Here is a 19506-nt window from a genome sequence, read left to right on the forward strand (position 1 = left end):
CTTGGATTTCACGATTACCGTTTTACGATCTTAAAGTAATAAGCATGCGAGTTTCCTACCACTAGTGATACTGTGGCCTTCAGTTTCTCCTAGGAAGTCCCTCGTATACTCACTCTCCTCCCAGTAATAAGGACTGTTCTTCCTCCACACTCTGTTTCAGGTTGCTACCTTCTTGCTCCTGGAAAATGCCTATCAAGCAAGAGTGTAGTTTTCCTTGTTACTACATCCAGACAAGAGTAAATCGACGATGAACGTCAAGTACGACAAGATCACTAGTCTCACTGCACTTAGCAAGATTTTAAAAGCAATTAAAATGATAAAAAAGAAAAAGACCCAGCCCTCCGCTAAAAGAAGGAAAAAAGATGTAATGTGTATATACATCCCATAAAAATATACATGGGGAGAGCTCTAGAAGCCTAAAAACAAAACACCAGTAAACCAAGCCACACTTAGAAAAATGAAAGCTGATTTTTATTTTATCAACAGCCATTCTTTGAACATGAACATGCATACGTAATATTCTACGCACACATCACAGTTTTTAACATTAGTTAATAAAGGTTAAACACACAACATACATCCTTACCAAAAAAGTCAAAATGCAAACTTAAAACTTTAAACAAAAGTCTTACTAATTTAAAAAAAGTTTGTGTTGGGTACCATTTGTACAACACAGTTAATTTAAACATTTTCATTTTGGCTGCACATGAAAAAAGCGGCAGTAGAAAATAAAGTCATTGAGGGTTTTTAAATAGCAGAATAGGCAGTTTTGCCATGCAGGAGAAGCAATATTAAATATTAGTTTTCAAAAAAAATCCACATTTAAAAATATTTAGTTCAAGTCACAGAATTTTTCTCAGTAGAGACCCCAATGCAATGCATAATTAGCTGCCTTAGATGGCCTGTTTGAAAGGACAACAGCCCTTCAGAGTATAACTTTACTGATTTTGGCACAGAAAAGAAGTCTTAAGAACAAGAATATGATTAAAAAAGAGGGAGAGGAACAGAGGAAAGAAATAAAAAGCAAGAGTAAATGAGATAGTAATTGCAATCACTAAAAACTGTGCATTCTCAGTCACTGCAGAATACTGTCTTCTGTCTACAGCAGGTGCTTATTCCAGAACTGTTATTGCAGCATGGATTTAATCTGCTTGGAGGTAGTCTCATCATTCAAATGCTTTGTTGTGTACCTAAAAGGGAAAAACCATCAATTTCAGGGAGTTAACAAACGAACAGACATAACCTGTATCAGGTTCTATCATTATGGTAAGAGAGGCAATTGGCCAGGCAATCTTCTCTCACAAAATTATGCCTTTTCATTCCAGCTTTGACCCTGTTCAGGTCCTGCTAGCTTATGCTCCCCTCTCACCTTTTAAACAGAATATCCAATGGCTGTTTAACTTATTTAGAGCTACCTTGTTGAAACTACCTGGTTAAATTCTAAAGTAACCGCTCACTCAGAGGAAAATAATTGTTGTCCTGTATCAGGGGTTGGCAAATTAAGAGCCTGTGGATCAAATCCAACCCACCACCTATTTTTGTAGGGCCTGTGAGCTAAGCATATTTTTACATTTTTAAATGGTTGGGAGAAAAAGTCAAAAATAGTATTTCATGTTAACACAGAAATTACATGAATTTCAAATTTCAGTGTTTATAACATTTTACTGGAACAGAGCCATGCTAATTCATTTAAGTACTGTCTGTGGTTACCTTCTTGCTACAACGGCAGAGCTGAATAGCTCTGACAGACAACACATGGTCTAGAAAGCCTAAAATACTTGCTTATTCTTCGGTCCTTTACAAAAAAAAAGTTTGCCAACCCCTGTTCTATTCTGTATTTAAGACAGATCAACTATTTCAGTTCTGTCATATCCCAAAATGTTTCAATTCTCTAAGTGCGTTATTTCCAGGCAGATGTGCTTTAAGTATGTAAATGCAAATTAAGAACCTAAAAAAAGAAATCACTAGGAGTGATTATTATTTTATGAGAAGATTCACCATAGGATTCTTTGTAATGGCAGAAACTCAATAAGCAGGCCTACTGTGTGTCAGGCACCATTCCAGGAGCTTACCACCTAGCAGAGGGAGGAAGATGATAATACACTACTCCTACAGGAGGGGTATTAGGAGCAAAGGAGGAAAGTACTGGTGGGGCCTTAGAGACAAAGAGAGACCAGGTCACGCGGACACTACAGGCCACAGGGAAGAGCTTCGAGATTATTCCGAGGTTAACGAAAGCCAGTGGAGGCTGCTGAGCAAGGGAGCGATGTGTGATTCCTCTCTGGCTGTTGCGGGAGAGGTGCAGGGAGAAGCAGCAGCAGAGGGGCCAGTCGGGGGCTGGGGAAAGGGTCCCAGTGACCAAGGCTCGGGCCGGATTAGGAGCGATGGAAACAGGCGCTCGACGCCGGAACGTGGCATACATTTTGGAGATCATTCACACAGAACTTCAATGCTGGATCAGTTAGCCTGGTGTACAAGCATTTCACATATCTTTAAGAAATGTATCTCTTTAAGCAGATACACACGGATGGTCTCTCTGTGTTAAAGAAATCTGAACTCAATTCTCGTTAGGTTCATTTCAAATCAATTTAAAAATTGAAGGAAGTACCTCAACTCAAGTAAATCCTCAGAGAGGTAGAGAGACAAATATGTGCTTTAGTAAGTCTGTGATATACTCTACAATTTTTACTCAGAGGTCACCTCCATACTGTTCTCATATTACTGAACAAGACACCAGCCTGGCACATAACAGCTACTCAGTTAATATTTGTGGAAGGAAGACAAGAAGCTAAGCAGCCAGCCTGAAAGAAAACTCCATAAGGGAGAATTTTTACACTAAGCGGTAGGCGACGTAGCAAAGACTTAACCTTTCTGTTTTATTTCCCAAGTGCGGATAACGTATATATCTCTATACAAAATCCTACTGATGTCAGGAAATAAGAATTTTCAACATCCATTCCTTCATTTCTGTTGTTTCCATCTCCTTTACACAGCTGCACAGTGGAAAGAGCCAAGTAACAGGCACGACAAAATGTCAACTGCAGAGTAAAGCATGACTAACGCAGCAGTGGACCGCGCCCGTGCAGGAGTGGTGAGCGCTCTCCTCTCTACCCAGATGTGCGCTCTCGCTCCTCCCGAGGGATGTGGTCGCCAGCTTCGGCAGTTCTCAGAGCCTCCTGGACAGAGAGCCAATCCAGAGGCATGTCGCGTCATCACACTCTTATCAAGAAAAGGCCAATGGCATCTAACATAAGTGAAAATAATGTATGAACATGTGTGGTATTATTTTACTTTATGAATAAGCACAAAGTCCTTTTCCAAGTGCATATGACTTTTCTACTGAAGAAAAGCAACTATTATTTACCTTTCTTTGTAAACTTAATGAAGAAGGCAATTATCTAGCACCGAACCTAACTCCCGGCTCTAGCTTTCATTTTCTGTCTCTCTTTTAATCAAAGGCACTTGGTTCCATTTCCCCACCTGTAAAATGGAGACATGGCTCGTTGCTTTCTCTTAAGCACATGGTATAAGCTGGTGGGAACTATATCATTACCACAGAAAAGCACTCAAAACAGGCAACGTGTATATATATGCAACTACACTCCTATCTGAAACTTGGCTCTGAGGAAAATGACGGAGTGAGCATCTCTAATAAATAAGCTATTCACTAAAAGAAAATAATGCAGCAAAAATGTGTTCCATTTTGTAGAGGCAGAAATAACAGCACTTTGGGAATTCCAAAATGCTCTCTTAACGGTATCTTCTTTGCTCTGAGTGAAGCATATTAAGGGTTAGGTTGGTTTAGTTTGAGTAGTGTTTCTCAAAGTTTCAGCATTATCTACAACAGACAGGGTGTTTATCAAATGGGGTGCCTGAGCCCCACCCCAGACCTAATGAAGAGACCCTGTGGAGGTGGTAACCTTGGAGTCCGCATGTCCCTTTCCAAGCAGATAATTCCAAAGTCCACTGAGGTGCAGTGTCATGGTACACCTAAGGCTCAGTGATGTAGCATCAAGTATATGGGATTTCAAGAATAAAATCCTGAATTTGAAAATAGATTCCAATGCTTATTAGCTATATAATCTTTAAGCCTCTCAAGAGCTTAAGGTACCTGTTGTATGATGGAGATATCCCCAACACCCCATACCCACCACCTACCTCACTAAGCTGTGGTAAAGATTCAATAAAGCCACAGACATGAAATTGCGTTGTAAATGTACAGTGACATAAAAATGATACTAATTATAGCCACTACTACATAGCAACAAGTATACTGATAAACTTTACAAAACCTCCCAGGTGAAAATTAAGAACCAGACACAGAATACGTGTTTCACTATGAATAATAACAGTTCAAGAGTTATCTCTGCAACAAACTTTTATTTCCTGCTTTCCATTACCCACTCGGAGAGACAGCTTGAAACCGACGGGTGGCTCTTGCCCCAGCAGAGCCTCTCTCCCACGTTCCCTCCCACACAGATTGCTGTGTGCGAGACTTCAGCACCCTTTCACTCACCGCCACTGCCCTCCTTTGCCCTACACCAAACTACTTTCACACTTTGAAAAATAAAAGTAAACTCTGAGTTTTTAAATTAATGTTTGAAGCACAGTCCCTTCAGGGTAAAGAAATATGTAATACGAAGACCTCTTAGACCTCTATTACCTCTTACTTTAAAAAGCTGTCCTGTCACTTGCTGGCTTTGGAGGAGTCTAAGCAACCAGAAGGAAAGGGCCTGGGAGAAAAATCCGGCTGACCGGGACACAGGGAGTCCTCAGAAAGGGACCAAGTAGGAAAGAGGCACAAAACCATAAATATTGGTTAAAACCAATGAGAAATCTCCAGGGTAAAAACGTAAGGTTTTTGATAGGCTTACGGCTGAAATAATTTGACATGATAAGAATTTTGTTGTCGTTGTTACATTACGTTCCTTAAGCGTTTGGTGTTCATTTAGAATAGATCTCCTTTATTCAGCAGTCACTGCTTGTAGAATACTTTTCATCATCTTAATAAAATAATTTCATGGTTCCACTCAGCTGAAATGACACATCCTAGATTTTGCTTTATGACTTACCAGGTGACTAAGTATCCAAAAGGAATAACAATCTGTTTTGCTCACAAAACATGTGGGGAATATAATACTAAGTTGGAAATCATTTTCTTCTATTATGTGAACTACAGTGCACTGCAGTGGAAAGCAAAGATGGCCAGGACCTCGAAAAGCCACTAAATGAGTATTTCTGCATTCATATAATTCTTGTGTTCAAACATAAAATAATCAAGTAACAAGCAAATCATCTTTTTATGTTAGGGAAGTTATACTACCAATTAAATATCTGTAGTCAAGATGTTATAATGTGCTGACATTTTCATTTTAAAATATTACAGGATTCTTAGGAGCTTCAGTAACTAAATCAAGTAAGTCTAAGCTGAGAAGACATCAAATAATGACTATTTTCATTGTAAGAAATATTATAAGAAATGCACAAAAATAATAGAGATCTGTATTATGAACACAGCAATGTAATTATACTATATTAAGGGAAAAGAGTCAGTTATTAAACAGTTTGTATGGTATTATTTTGTAAAAAGATAACTATTATATAGAGCTATGACTATACACAACTGTTTAAAAAAGAAAAACTCTGGAAGGATATATCCCAAAATGTTAATAGTGGTTTATTTCAAAATAGTGAGGTTTCATTATTTCCTTTTTTTTCTTTAAATTTTCCTGTTTTCTGAATTTTATTTACAATTATTTTCATTAAAAAAAAAAAAAAAAAGCAATCCTTGCTTCAAGGGGGACAAAAAGTGAAAGCCAAACTCTTTAGCAAAGAAATGAAGCTGCTATTTTCATTTATACAAACACACACACTCATTATAAAAATATTGTAACCAATATCTGAAAGCAAGATTACCAATAAGCAAAATGAGATCTTCACATTTCTAACATTTATATTCATGTGTTATTCATATTTTGAAGCATTTTCTTAATACATTTGTTCTATACATATATATCTTTACATGTATACACACCTGAGAGCATTGAGAAGACCTTCTACACTATTAGGAGGCTGGTCCTTAAGAACTTTGATACAACCTTTCATCTAAGTAGAAAAGGAAACGGAAAAGGTAAATAAAAAACATCGATTTTTCATCTAACATTCATTCTCAAAATAGTTAATACTTAAACCAGCTCCATAACTATGCACTCATGAGAAATTACACACTAGAAATGTCAAAATAATTATTCTTAGAGTAGGGGAAAAAAATCTATCCAAGTGCTATTTTCAGTTTGTCAATCAAACAAAACTTTTGGGGAACCAAATCAGACAAACTGAAGCACCACCCACACTAATGAGAAAACTAAGGGTTTACTAAAGGGAGGCCTTCCTGGAAAAAGTGTTGAGTAGCCTTTTAAAGGACGGAATGGACACACTGGTAAGGAAAAGAGACACCTTCCAGGTAGACGAACCCCATGAGAAAAGTAATAAAGTTCATCACATGCAGAGGACAGTATTTTGCAGGGCCGAGATGACTCGCACAGGGGAGTTTACAGAGGGCCTCGAAAGCCAGGAGGACTCATTTGGAACTGATGGGGATGGCGGCAGGGACTTGTTACAGGCTATTTCGAAAGGGAACAACTCAATGAAGATGATCTGTAAGGAGGATGAGCCTGATTATCGTGAAAAAGCATAACACAGTAGAAATACCACAGGCTTTGGAAGCCATGGAGATGTGGGTTCAGAATCCATGTACCATTCACTAGCCAAATCTATTACAAACCTCTCTAAACTTTATTTCTCTGTTAGTACAGGGAAAATAACACCTATATCCTAAGAGTATTTTCAGAGTTAAATGAGAGAACAAATGTTAAAATTCCTGGGACACAGCAGTCACTCAATAAATGTTGACTTAGTTCTCTTTACATAGAATAGATATGAGCGAAGGCAAGAAGACTGCCTAGTCATCAGTAGTCCACATGTGAAATGCGAAGAGCCTGAAACTAGCTGTCAAAAGGTAACTGGAAGACAATTCTCAGTAAAATACAGGTTATAATTTCTATGAACCAGATGCGAGAGTGAGGAGAGAAATTACAAAGTAGAGAAACCCAGGCTACAGCCACAAAACATTATGACTGGGAGGGGGAAGGAAAAGATGCAGTCTTCAACTGTTTTCACTGAGGCACCTCGACTGGCTTTTAATATACATTTGTAAGTAAATCATTTTAAATGGGCTTTGGCCAAAGGAATGAAAGGACACAATAAAAAAAAAAATTATGTCTGATATTTACATATATTGCCAAATATGCAGAAGTATCACTTATCAGTATCGAGGAGATACTCTAAAAGACAGTACAGTTATCCTTCAATCATTCTATTCCATCTGTATATAGGCTATAAGAAATACCGCAAGAGAGAGGAAACCAAAATCCACTATTATCACAAACTGTAAAAATAAATTCTGTGACAGAGTGCAGCTTGCCAGCTCTTTAAATAAAAGCCTATGGTTTCCACTTATGGAAATTATTGGTAATTATATAAAACAAATATAACTCACATCAATTTTTGAAGTTTTGGCAAATGCTCCCACTGGATGTACGTGGTCATAGAGTATTATGACGCCTACCATTACCCTCAAGCAGAATGACACTGTTTCTTCGTTTGTAAATCTGCTTCTGTATTCCCTGGAGGGCACAAAAGAGATGGATGGATGAGGCACATCACAAACTCGTGAGCTTACTGATGCTCAAGGCTGTATTCTGTTGATATCTAAAAGGGACGCTAAGCTTATAGCCCCACCTTCTCTGCAATGAGATTCCCAGAGAAATAATGGGGGTGGAGCAGTTACCACTTACATATTCTGGTCTCTATATGCACATTGGTATATTACCCCTTCTGCTTAGCGGAGATGAGACAGTTTTAGAGAAATCAAAAGTGGCCCAGGGACTTCCCTGGTGGCGCAGTAGTTGAGAATCCGCCTGCCAATGCAGGGGACACAGGTTCGATCCCTGGTCCGGGAAGATCCCACATGCCGCGGAGCAACTAAGCCCACGCGTTACAACTACTGAGCCTGCGCTCTAGAGCCCTCGAGCCGCAACTACTGAGCCCACGTGCTGCAACTACTGCAGCCCGCACGCCTAGAGCCAGTGCTCTGCAACAAGTGAAGCCACTGCAATGAGAAGCCCGCACATTACGACAAAGAGTAGCCCCCGCTCGCCATAACCAGAGAAAGCCCGTGCGCAGTAATGAAGACCCAACGCAACCAAAAATAAATAAAAATTTAAATAATTTATTTTTTTAAAAAAAGCGGCCCAAAGTAGAAGTTTGGGGACGGGTGCTCGGAAAGGCTGTCATCAGCAACATGATGAAAAAGCCACGAGCTTAGCAGAGAAAGTACATTTGCTATTTAGGGGCTAGGTTGGTGTAAACACATTATTGTATTACTGGATTTTAATTTTCTAAAATTCAATTATATTCTTCTCTCAAATGGGAAAAAGGAAATAGCACTTCTGTCTACATAAAAGGCAGCATGGCACAGCAGAGAGAGTCCAGAGCCAGAACGGAGACATCCAAGCACATGTGTGAGGTCGGCTACCGCGCATCAGCCCCTCACTGCCCAGGACCTTACTCCCCTAAATGAGTGATGATAGGATGATTCACAGTTGCCCTCTTGCTTCATAAAGTTTTCCAGTAAGATAAGTATATAATAGTGCTTTGGAAAATAAAAAGTTCCACTAAATCTGAAGTTATCTAGTGAAATCATATATTACTCAGGAACACAGGAGGAATTCTTTCTGCCTGCTGACAGGAAAATCCAGACAGAAAACACTGTGGTACATGTTACAAACGGCTTGAGAGAGTGGAGAAACCCAGAAGAGAATTTCGGTGAGTGCTGGGTTTAAATTAAAAAAAAGGAAGACTGAGACCTAATATTGAGAGAACGGGATAAGTAGAACAACTCTAGCCCTCTAGGAAAAAAAGGCAAAGTTCTCTATGAAAAGGGAACAATAATGCTTATGAGAGGTATCACCAGACGAACTTTTAAGCTCTTCCCCTACTCCCAAAAAAGCACCCAAAAAATCCCTATTCTGAAGAGTCTAAGTCAGTCTGACTGGTCTGACACACCTGAAAATCAAATGTACTTTATATGTTTAACTAGAACTTACATTAAGCTGTCCAGTCATTTTAGTTTTGTTCATATGTTAGCATCACATACTTGGGATATACTTAATTTCCACCTTCCAAATACAACTTGTTCACTTCTGGACAATCATTTCAACAGGCTTGTTAAAGTGAAAAAGATCAGTGAATACTCACGGTGTTTCAAGCATGACTCTGCACACACTAGCCATGGTGCTTAGACAATCTGTGGTATTTTCTATTGGTAAATTTTTATTCTGTAAAAGTGTATGGAGAGCAAAAGAAGTAAGAGTGACAAACAGTTATTACGAAAAAATTTTAAATCTAGCAAAACATGAAAAATTAGCAACTTTAAAATTTACTCTTAATTTTGTTAAAAACTGCACTAGATTCTAGGTACTGTTCTAAGCTCTGAGGATCCAGCTATGAGCAAAACAGCTAAGAGCCTCCTTTCTCCCAAGAAGCCCTGACATTCTAGAGCTGAGGGGAAACGACCACAATATGCAGACAAGGCCTCACAGCCACAAGGTACTTGGATTTGATCCTACAAGTACTGGGAAGTCACTGGAAACATTTTAAGCAGAGGAGGAAGGGAATGTGGTTTATGTCTTAAGAAGATTACTTGGCTGCTCTTTGGAGAAAGGACTGCAGTGGGTCAAAAGTGGAAGAAATAAGAATAGTCAGAGCGTGAATGCAGAAATCCGAGTGAAAAGTGGTGGGCTGATCTGGAGAGGTCGCTAGAGGTAGCAGAGGGTTAAGTTCTCAGATGCAGGGTATATCTTGTAAGAAGAGCCGATAAGGCTGCCTTGCCTGATGCAGTGGACACGGGGGTGAGGTAAAGGAAGGAATGTAGGGTGATAACCCTTAAGCTAGCTGCTTGCACAGCGTCACCCTTAGTTGAGACAGGGACAACTGGAGGAAAGGCGGGAACGGGGAAAACGATCACGACTTCGGTTTGGTCATGGAACTACTGAGGTGTGGCTTATACATTCCAAAGGGCAACTGCAAACAGGCGGTAGATGTGCACACGTGGGCCTCAGGGAAGAGGACCGGACCCAGTGCACAAAGCGCATCTCAGTCTATCAGCTTAGATGGTCTTTAAAGTCACGGTCTCGCTCAGATCAGCCTATCTTCAGACAGGCAGGAGAGTAATGACACAAAGAATAACTTTCTAGGCAATGCTTACCTCTGATACAAATTTGGTTGTGGCATCACTTAATGTTTTCAGCATTGGGGTTGCCTCAGCATAAAACAAAGACATTCGATTTGCCAATTCATTATTTACTTCATTTTCTCCTTCTGCCTATGTGGAAAATAAAGACACTTGATATCAGTTCATAAGTTATTAAATAATATTATAGAAGAGCCTAGGCAGGGTGCCCATCTAATGCTTGTTAAATTAATCTAATAAATACTGTTATATTTTAGACCCTCCAATGCACACAATACTTAAATACTCTTTAAAAACAAAAAGATTGGGCTTCCCTGGTGGCGCAGTGGTTGAGAATCTGCCTGCCGATGCAGGGGACACGGGTTCGAGCCCTGGTCTGGGAGGATCCCACATGCCGCGGAGCAACTAGGCCCGTGAGCCACAACTACTGAGCCTGCGCGTCTGGAGCCCGTGCTCCGTAACAAGGGAGGCCGCGATAGTGAGAGGGCCGCGCACCACGATGAAGAGTGGCCCCCGCTCGCCGCAACTAGAGAACGCCCTCGCACAGAAACGAAGACCCAACACAGCCATAAATAAATTAATTAATTAATAAAAAAAACTCCTACCCCCAACATCTTCCTTAAAAAGAAAAATAAAATGATTAAAAATAAGATTAAGCCATTTTTTAAAAGATTAACTTCTTTAAAAATATTTTTTTCCTTCCACCATTAGATTTTCATTTATTTTTATTTTATTTTATTGTTTTTAACATCTTTGAGTATAAGTGTTTTACAATGGTGTGTTAGTTTCTCCTTTACAACAAAGTGAATCAGTTATACATATACATATGTTCCCATATCTCCTCCCTCTTGTGTCTCCCTCCCACCCTCCCTATCCCACCCCTCTAGGTGGTCACAAAGCACCAAGGTGAACTCCCTGTGCTATGCGGCAGCTTCCCACAAGCTATCTGTTTTACATTTGGTAGTGTGTATATGTCCCTGCCACTCTCTCACATCGTCACCGCTTACCCTTCCCCTCCCCATATCCTCAAGGCCATGCTCTAGTAGGTCTGTGTTTTATTCCCGTCCTACCACTACTCTCTTCATGACATTTTCATTTCTTAGATTCCATATATATGTGTTAGCATACGGTATTTGTTTTTCTCCTTCTGACTTACTTCACTCTGTATGACAGACTCCAGGTCTATCCACCTCATTACAAATAACTCAGTTTCATTTCTTTTTATGGCTGAGTAATATATACAATGGAATATTACTCAGCCATAAAAACATTTTAAATGATATTAAGCAATTAAATAAAACCTCGATGGGCTGCCTACTGTATACAAGGGATCATCCTAAACGCTATGGAGGATGGAGCGATGCCTAGGGCACCGCACCTGCCTCTATTAGGAGCACGTAAGTACCCACACAGCCGCCACAACAACATGCTAAGAGACAAGGGAGGAAAGAGGGGCCGAGGGGAAGACTAAGTCAGGCTGGAAGAAACTAAAATGGACTCATGGAAGAGTTTTTTGTAGGCGACGACGGGCAGGCGCACAAGGTATCGCAACCAGTCGGGCAGAAGGGCCTTCACGCGCGCAGCAGGGTGTAAGTCAACGCACTCAGTGCACTGAGGGGCAGCAAGTACGGAAAGAAGGGGTGGAGAGCAGAGTTGGCGCAGGACTAAATCCTCGCTTAAGTGAAATCCTAGCTTAAGGTCATATTTTTCTTCTATATGTAATGGGGAGCCACTTACTGTGTCAAAAGAAAGGAATAACAATTAAGTCAATCTTCTAAATAAATTTAACTAATGATAGTGGGCAAACTGTACCAAAAAGAGACTGTGTGTCAGAAGATAAGTTCTACGGCTATTATAGAATGGTGGCCAAAACGAAAGTGGGTATTAGGCTCTCATTTGGGACAGAAGTACAAAGAGATGGAAAGGGGGGCAGTGAAGAGATGTGAGACAGATGTCACTTGACAACGACTGGATTTACCTATAATTATAGAGAGCAAAAGACAGTACAAAGATAATTTCGACGCCTTTGCCCGGTCAGCCTCACAGAAGAAACCAGTCTATGCAAAACCAAATTAATGCATATACCAGAGGCTTCGGGGAAAAGAAATCTTTCTTCCAATCCAGGCCTGCCTTAGAGCAACTACTTCATAAAATATTTATTCAATGGTCTCCTTTGGTTGTTTTTTCTTTTAACCTCTTTGCCACTTATCACTCCTTCCAATCTTACATAGTATTTCTTTATTAAACTATCTATTTGAGGCCAGGCCTGACCCTAGGAATTTTCTGTTTTTCATACCAATTAGCACAATATATTGATAGGTCCTCAAAATATCTAGAGAAAAAGATAGTATTTTCTTCATATTTAAGGTTTTACTTATGGCATTTGACGTCCTGGAGAAAAGGGTATTAAACAGCTTAAAACGAGGAGAAGTCAAGATGCTAACAAACCAGAAGAGATGCTACGCTAGCCAGGCAACAGGCGCAGAAGTCATTTCTCACACAGCCATGTCAGACACGGACATGCTCACGTCCAGGACCTCACTTCCCCTTCCTGCCAGTGTTAGTATTTCTCCTGTCCCTGGTCAGTTTCTCCCCAGGACTCCTCCATTCTAAGAATATGGGGACAAATAACTCATAACCACTAATTCACACAATTTTCGTGCAGTTAAAATGAGAATATAAAGAGAAATTTTGTAAGTATCAACGTTATATAGGCAAAAAGCAATTTTACTGAGTTAGTTATGGAATAAGGGACTGGGTGGAGAAACAGATAAAAACAATACGGTTTGCTACACTTTGCTCTTTCTTCCCACAGCTGTGGATGCCCATAATTACTAACTTTACTACTAGCTTTAGCTTTATCTGAATGAATGCATGCATGAACAAAAGATTAAAGTGAACAAATTGAGAGCTGAGTTATTATTACCACCCACCGTGTAACTCAAAGCATTAACTTACTGGGACATTATTAATCCTCATACGACTCAACGTCCTTCTATAATAGCTGAAATCGTTCTGTATGGCAGGATTTGTCATCTAAAGAAGATATGTATGAAAGGAAAAGGTATTATTTACTAAATATAGTACACAAATTAAGCGAAAGATCTACGAAATAGTTAAAATTAGTTAAGTAACATTCCCTAATTTGTAATATCATCTTAAGAACGAAAACCGTTATCATCCAAGATGACTATCTGCACTTAAGTTACACAACACCGTATTCAGTCATTACTGAACACAGAAGACTGTGCACGCTGTTTTTCAGTCACAGTCAGTATACTTTCTTTCTTTCTTTTCATTAATTTCAGGTAATGTACTAAAAGGTTGTTTACCAAAAATGATATTACCAAATAAACAAAAACGAATGTGCAGGCACATATTTTGGGTTGTTACAATAAAGTACATATATGGTCAACAGGGCAGTCTTCAGACTAAAATTTTATATACAAATCATTTGTGCTCAAAGTATTAATAAAAGAGAGTAATTGTCTATGATACAATGTTGATAAAATGCTGCAGTTAGGAATCCAGCTCTTCCACTTTCTAGACAGGATACCTGAGGCACTGAAAAGTCAAAGGACCTGCTTCATAATTGGTTACTGTGCCAGAGCCTAAAGTGGAACTAAGGTCTCCTGATATGGATTTTTGTGTGTGTGTATGTGTGGTACGCGGGCCTCTCACTGCTGTGGCCTCTCCCGTCGCAGAGCACAGGCTCCGGACGCGCAGGCTCAGCGGCCACGGCTCACGGGCCCAGCAGCTCCACGGCATGTGGGATCTTCCCGGACCGGGGCACGAACCCGTGTCCCCTGCATCGGCAGGTGGACTCTCAACCACTGTGCCACCAGGGAAGCCCTCTGATATGGAATTTAATGCTTCTTTCTTTACACTCTCACTCCTTCCAGCAAAAAGGACATTTATAGGTAGGTAGGTAGGTAGGTAGATAGGAAGGAGGGTGGTGAGAAAGAGAGAGGGAGTGAGAGAGGGAGGGAGATGGGAGAGAGAAAGAAAAAATGTCTTAACATTTTTATATAGAAGAATGTTGAAAAAAGTGGGGATGAGCAGAAAAAAATATATTAGAAAAAGTCAATATTGTTGTTTCAGAGATGATTTTTTAAAATGAAGTTAAATGAAAACTGATGGACTTCTCTGGTGGTCCAGTGGTTAAGAATCCGCCTGCCAATGCAGGGGACACGGGTTCAAGCCCTGGTCCAGGAAGATGCCACATGCTGCGGAGCAACTAAGCCCATGTGCCACAACTACTGAGCCTGTGTTCTAGAGCCTGCGATCCATAACTAGTGAGCCCGCGAGCCACAACTAATGAAGCTCACATGCCTAGGGCCCGTGCTCCACAACAAGAGAAGCCACCGCAATGAGAAGTCCGCGCATCGCAATGAAGAACAGTCCCTGCTCGCTGCAACTAGAGAAAGCCTGTGCGCAGCTACAAAGACCCAATGCAGCCAAAAAATAATAACTTAAAAGATGAAAACCGAATATTGGGTAACTTGCCGTTTGCCATGTATATATACCAAAAGGCCTGCATATGTGTTAAATCCTGCATTTTTGCTAAGGACCAGCAGGCACTTAAACACATTTTAAAAAGGTCTCCAGGCATCTCCTCCTAGTGCTCTTTGAAAGACTCCTGATTCCCACAACAGTGAGGAGCAGCAGAACAATCCTACCTTGAGTTCATCAAACCGGAGTGTAAAATGAAGAATTTCTGCAAACTGTTTAGCAAGAGCCTGCTCTCGCTCTAGATGCTGGGTAGGCGAATACGGGGTACTGGTCAAGGCTCCCAGAAGACCTCTTAATGCTGCTTCTAAAGAAAAAAAGATTAAAATGTTGTTTGCACCTGACATTTGTTTATTAAAATGTGAGCGATTTTTAAATGTTTTGATTTCAATTCCCATAAAAGTAAGGTCTCTTTAAAAGCCAGATTATCTAAACGTAACACTCAAACTGAATACTGTTTACTAGAATAGAAACCCTGAAGTGACTGACTCAATTTCTGTAAACACAAATTCAAAATCGTGCGGAATGTGAATGGGAATGGGATACCCGGGTCAAAGGACAAATTGTATATTATTTTCACATTCTACTGTGTTGATTTTTATGAAATGGTAACTGTTACTACAGCTGAGTAACTTCTTCAGGGGCACTGTGGCCACAGAGACAAATCGGTACATGGGTGCGAATGAATTATCAACTTCACAACTTTGAATATGCTGTTTATTTATAAACACAAACTGCTTTCTTTCAGTTACTAAAGGAAACCAAATATTTGGTTTAATAATTAGCTCTCTGAGTGTTTTAGAACTTGGTATCTCAGGACCATAATATAAATATTCTAATTTATTATATAAATAAAACTGTTCCTTTGAAACAACTGCTACTTTTGGAATGCCAGACGTAGCAGTTTATTTTATATTCCATTTAAAAATGGAAATACTGATTGCACTTCAAAAATAAAAAAATCACAGAAATCAAACTATTTCAGTTACAGATCACAGAATCAGAAAACAATGGTAGATCCTATTCAGAGAAAACAAGAGCTTACAGAGTTAGATGGTCATCTGACATTTATGAATAAATGTTAGATTAATAAACAAATATTTATTAGTGATAACAAATTTATGTCACATCATCAACCTTTCACTTAAGAAATCCCAACTCTACCATTTATGAAGACCCAATTATGAACCAACACTCATACTTATGCATTTAACCTAGTCTGTCATTTAACTTTCACCATCAACTATGACATCGGCATTACAGATGGATAAACTGAGTTTCAAAGAGGTTAGACCCCCAAGGGTATAGCTCATAAATGCCAGGTGTTTCTGATTTCACAGCCCTATTTTTTCCACCATAATAAACAGTTTCTCAAAAAAAGCGACATTCTAACTAGCCTTCTGCAACCTTATAAAAGATTAATTTACTGATCAGTACCAACAGTAAGTACTCCTTATGTGTCTATTATGTGGCAGGTACTGAGCTAGACACTATCTGTAATCCACACAGTAACTCCAAATGATAGCTACTACCCTTTTCTTTATAGTAAGTCAGACAATGTATTGATGGTCTAACACATGCCAGGCGCTGGGGAAACAGATGAAGATGGACATGCCCTGTGCCCAAACAGAGCCTACTTATACAGAGAAGAGAGACAACTGACTACAGCTGGGGTATGTGTTAAGAAGGACAAGGGCACAGCACCGTGGAAAGGTATAAAACCGGGACCTTACCTAGCTCAAGACTCGGGAAAAGACCTCCCTGAATACACGGCATCTGGGCTGAGACTGGACTGTGCGCTAAGAATGAGCAGGAGTCTGCAGACAGGGCGGGGAGCCAGATCCTGAACCGAGAAGAGCGTGACGTAGTAGAAAAACACACGACAACCAGAACAGGGGAATGGAGAGGCAAGAAGGAGAGGAACCTAAGACTGAAACAACACGAGGACCATCTGTGTGCCATATTAATGAGCACCCTGGCCGTGTCATCATAGTGTCCCTGGAGAAACTATTTAAGCAGGGTAGCGACATCATCAGATTAGCATTTAGTAACTCCACTTCATCTGCAGTGTGGAGAACACGTGGTGGGAGTATGGATGGCTTAGAGAGGTGCGAGCGTGGATGTGAGGATCAATTAAAAGGAAAAGAATGTTGGCTCCTTTGAAAAATGGCTTACTTCTCCCAGTACTCATCTCATGTGTCAGCATTAGTATAAGTGGAAAACAAAGTCTGAGAGATGTGAGAACAGGAAAAACCATTTTAAAAACAAAAAACACCAATACTGTTACAAGCTGTTAAAGAAAAAAGAAATTCTCATTTCCTGGAGCTGATCCAGCCTCAGGGCGAAGTCCAGAGTCTACAGTGCTCACCGCTCTGGGGAAGGGGAGACACTCCTCAGCCCCACACCAAGGGGTGAGTCAGGTCACGGCTGACCTGAGACGGCCAATGACCGGGGAGAACTTCTGTCCATGAACGGCTGAAGTCCTCAATGGTACATCTGCCATGAAAGAGAAACTCAAAATGATAAGGCTGCTTACTTGCCTTTGAAGCAGCTAGATCAGCCTGGGGCCCTCTGCTGATACAAGACAGTCCTACTAGATTACAGTGCCCTGCGACAAGAGGGGAATCAGAGACAGATGATCTCAGAAGGTGGCTCAGGTCTCTGGCTGAGTTAGAAAGAAAGGGAGGTCAAAGAAGAGATGATGTAGGGATTGGTCTCTCTGATGAAGCTCCTGAAACAAAATGAGGTGGTTATGACTCTTACAAAAGGTAGATGGCAAGGAGGAAATTAGTGGACTACTTAAGCCCTAAATTCTGGAAAGCATTAGCTGGTAAACCAGTACAGAAGCCAAAGCTATGTAAGAAGGCTGCAAGGAAGAGACTCAATGGAGAAATAATGACAGATCACTCCACAAAGTAGATCCAGAAGGGGAAACAACGGATGACTAGGAAGAGAAGGCTCCTTTACAGACAAGAGCCAGACATTCTCACCTACTGCCAACCCTCCACTATCAAAGAGCAGTCTCTGAATCCCCAGCAGAGAACCCAAAGGCTATGGAGTGCGGGGGATCTGAAACAGCCAAGGGGTGATACCACCATTGTCGTGGGCACTTCAGAACCTTTTGAACAAATTTTGATACATTTAGCCCAGTGAAAAGGAGTCGACATGCTGGATAGACTCACTCACTATGACCCCTGGAGGTGGCCCCTGTAAGCCCCCAGAACAGGAAGACTGAGGACACACAAAGCCGTTTACGTACTGTCTGGCCACACAACCTTTGCTCAGATAGCTGCCTCCACTGGGAAGGCCTCAGGCTAAAACAAGCAAGTACAGGAAGTTTCCCGTGCCAGCAAGGTTAAACCATGTTGGCAAAGCTCCGTGTCTTCCAAATTAGTCAAGTGGTCCCTTCCCTGTCCCTCTATAAATATGCAAACCAGCAAGGCATCAGGGTCCCTCTTCTGGAGTACACCCCATGGTGTGTCTGCAGTGCTTGAACCAAGCAACCTCCTTGGAATTCCGAAGGCCCATGTGCATCTTCACAGCTGTGCAGTATTCTGTGTGCTGTTTGTGGTGTTTATCCTCATCTCTGGCTCAACAGTGAGGTAGGAAGAAAAGAGACAACAGAGGTTAAGTGGACTTAAAGCAGAGGGTTCAACTGACTGGAGGTCCAGATAGGATACTGAAGCTCAGAGAATTTAAATTATGTAGCCAAGGCCACACAGCTAATAACTGCAAACAGAGGAATTCAAACACAGGCCATTATGCCTTGAAAGCCTAAAATCCATTGTTATTGCTTCTCCTGAATACCCGACACATATTTGATATATCAGATGTACGAATTCATTAATCTATCACTTCCTCACTCATTCAACATTGAGTTCCTATCACATGCAAGCAAAAACATGTACCCTGTCAGCAAGGAAACTGGAAACATTATAAACCAGGTTATTGGCCGAGAGATGAGGAGTAAACCACCAGATCTTAAATTTGTACTTTGTTCATACCTTTACAGTAGCCCTAGACTACACAACGAAGGTTCAAGGCTCCCACATGACAGAATAAAAAACTGACAGCTTTCTGCTATTACCTGTGTTACTATATCCTCTGCTGAAATGGAACCCAGCACCTGTGCCGAAACACACAATACTAACATGATGTAATTCCAGTAGTTAAAATAGGAGAAAATATGTAAGCCTGATGGGTTTGGTCTATTTTATAATTATTCTTTATTTTATTGGCAAATGCTAAGAAACCAAGATGAACTTGAGTAGGACCTGAGCAGCATCTAAAGCAATTTAACTTCAAAAGCATCTAGGCACGAGCAACACAACAAAACTCTAAATAAGTAGTGAAGACACAACTAAAAGGGAGAGACCTAGGCTCTCTGAGGTTACAAAGCTACAGACTATGCAGATACTTGACTGAAAGAACTGACTGTCATGCTCGAGGAAAATAATTTATAATTCTTATTTCTAGTAAAAAAAAAGACAATTTATACAAACACTTCTATCTCAACTATTATTTGTCTTTGCATTTAACAGTGTATACTGCATCGAAGGAAAAATAGCAATTCTCTTACTTTTTAAAAAATAGGCGCATTTAAAAAAAAAACAGAACTTCACAGGACTTCCCTGGTGGCACAGTGGTTAAGAATCCACCTGCCAATGCAGGGGACACGGGTTCAA

General features: G+C 40.5%; 1 protein-coding gene across 23 annotated transcripts in view; it reads right to left on the minus strand.

Annotated features, from left to right (window-relative positions):
- Positions 1 to 449: 449 nt before the first annotated feature.
- Positions 450 to 19506, minus strand: part of CYRIB (CYFIP related Rac1 interactor B) — a 156294-nt gene continuing 137237 nt past the window's right edge. For all 23 annotated transcript variants that reach the window (XM_067018017.1, XM_067018020.1, XM_067018021.1 and 20 more), the window contains 7 exons: positions 14992 to 15128; positions 13271 to 13348; positions 10328 to 10444; positions 9319 to 9398; positions 7559 to 7685; positions 6035 to 6105; positions 450 to 1190 (listed from right to left, as the gene is read on the minus strand). In XM_067018017.1, the coding sequence (XP_066874118.1) occupies positions 1127 to 1190; positions 6035 to 6105; positions 7559 to 7685; positions 9319 to 9398; positions 10328 to 10444; positions 13271 to 13348; positions 14992 to 15128 (674 nt within the window). In that variant the 3' untranslated portion in view covers positions 450 to 1126. The remainder of the gene's footprint in view (positions 1191 to 6034; positions 6106 to 7558; positions 7686 to 9318; positions 9399 to 10327; positions 10445 to 13270; positions 13349 to 14991; positions 15129 to 19506) is intronic.

Source organism: Kogia breviceps, chromosome 17 (genome assembly GCF_026419965.1).
Source record: "Kogia breviceps isolate mKogBre1 chromosome 17, mKogBre1 haplotype 1, whole genome shotgun sequence".
Taxonomy (NCBI): Eukaryota; Metazoa; Chordata; class Mammalia; order Artiodactyla; family Physeteridae; genus Kogia; species Kogia breviceps.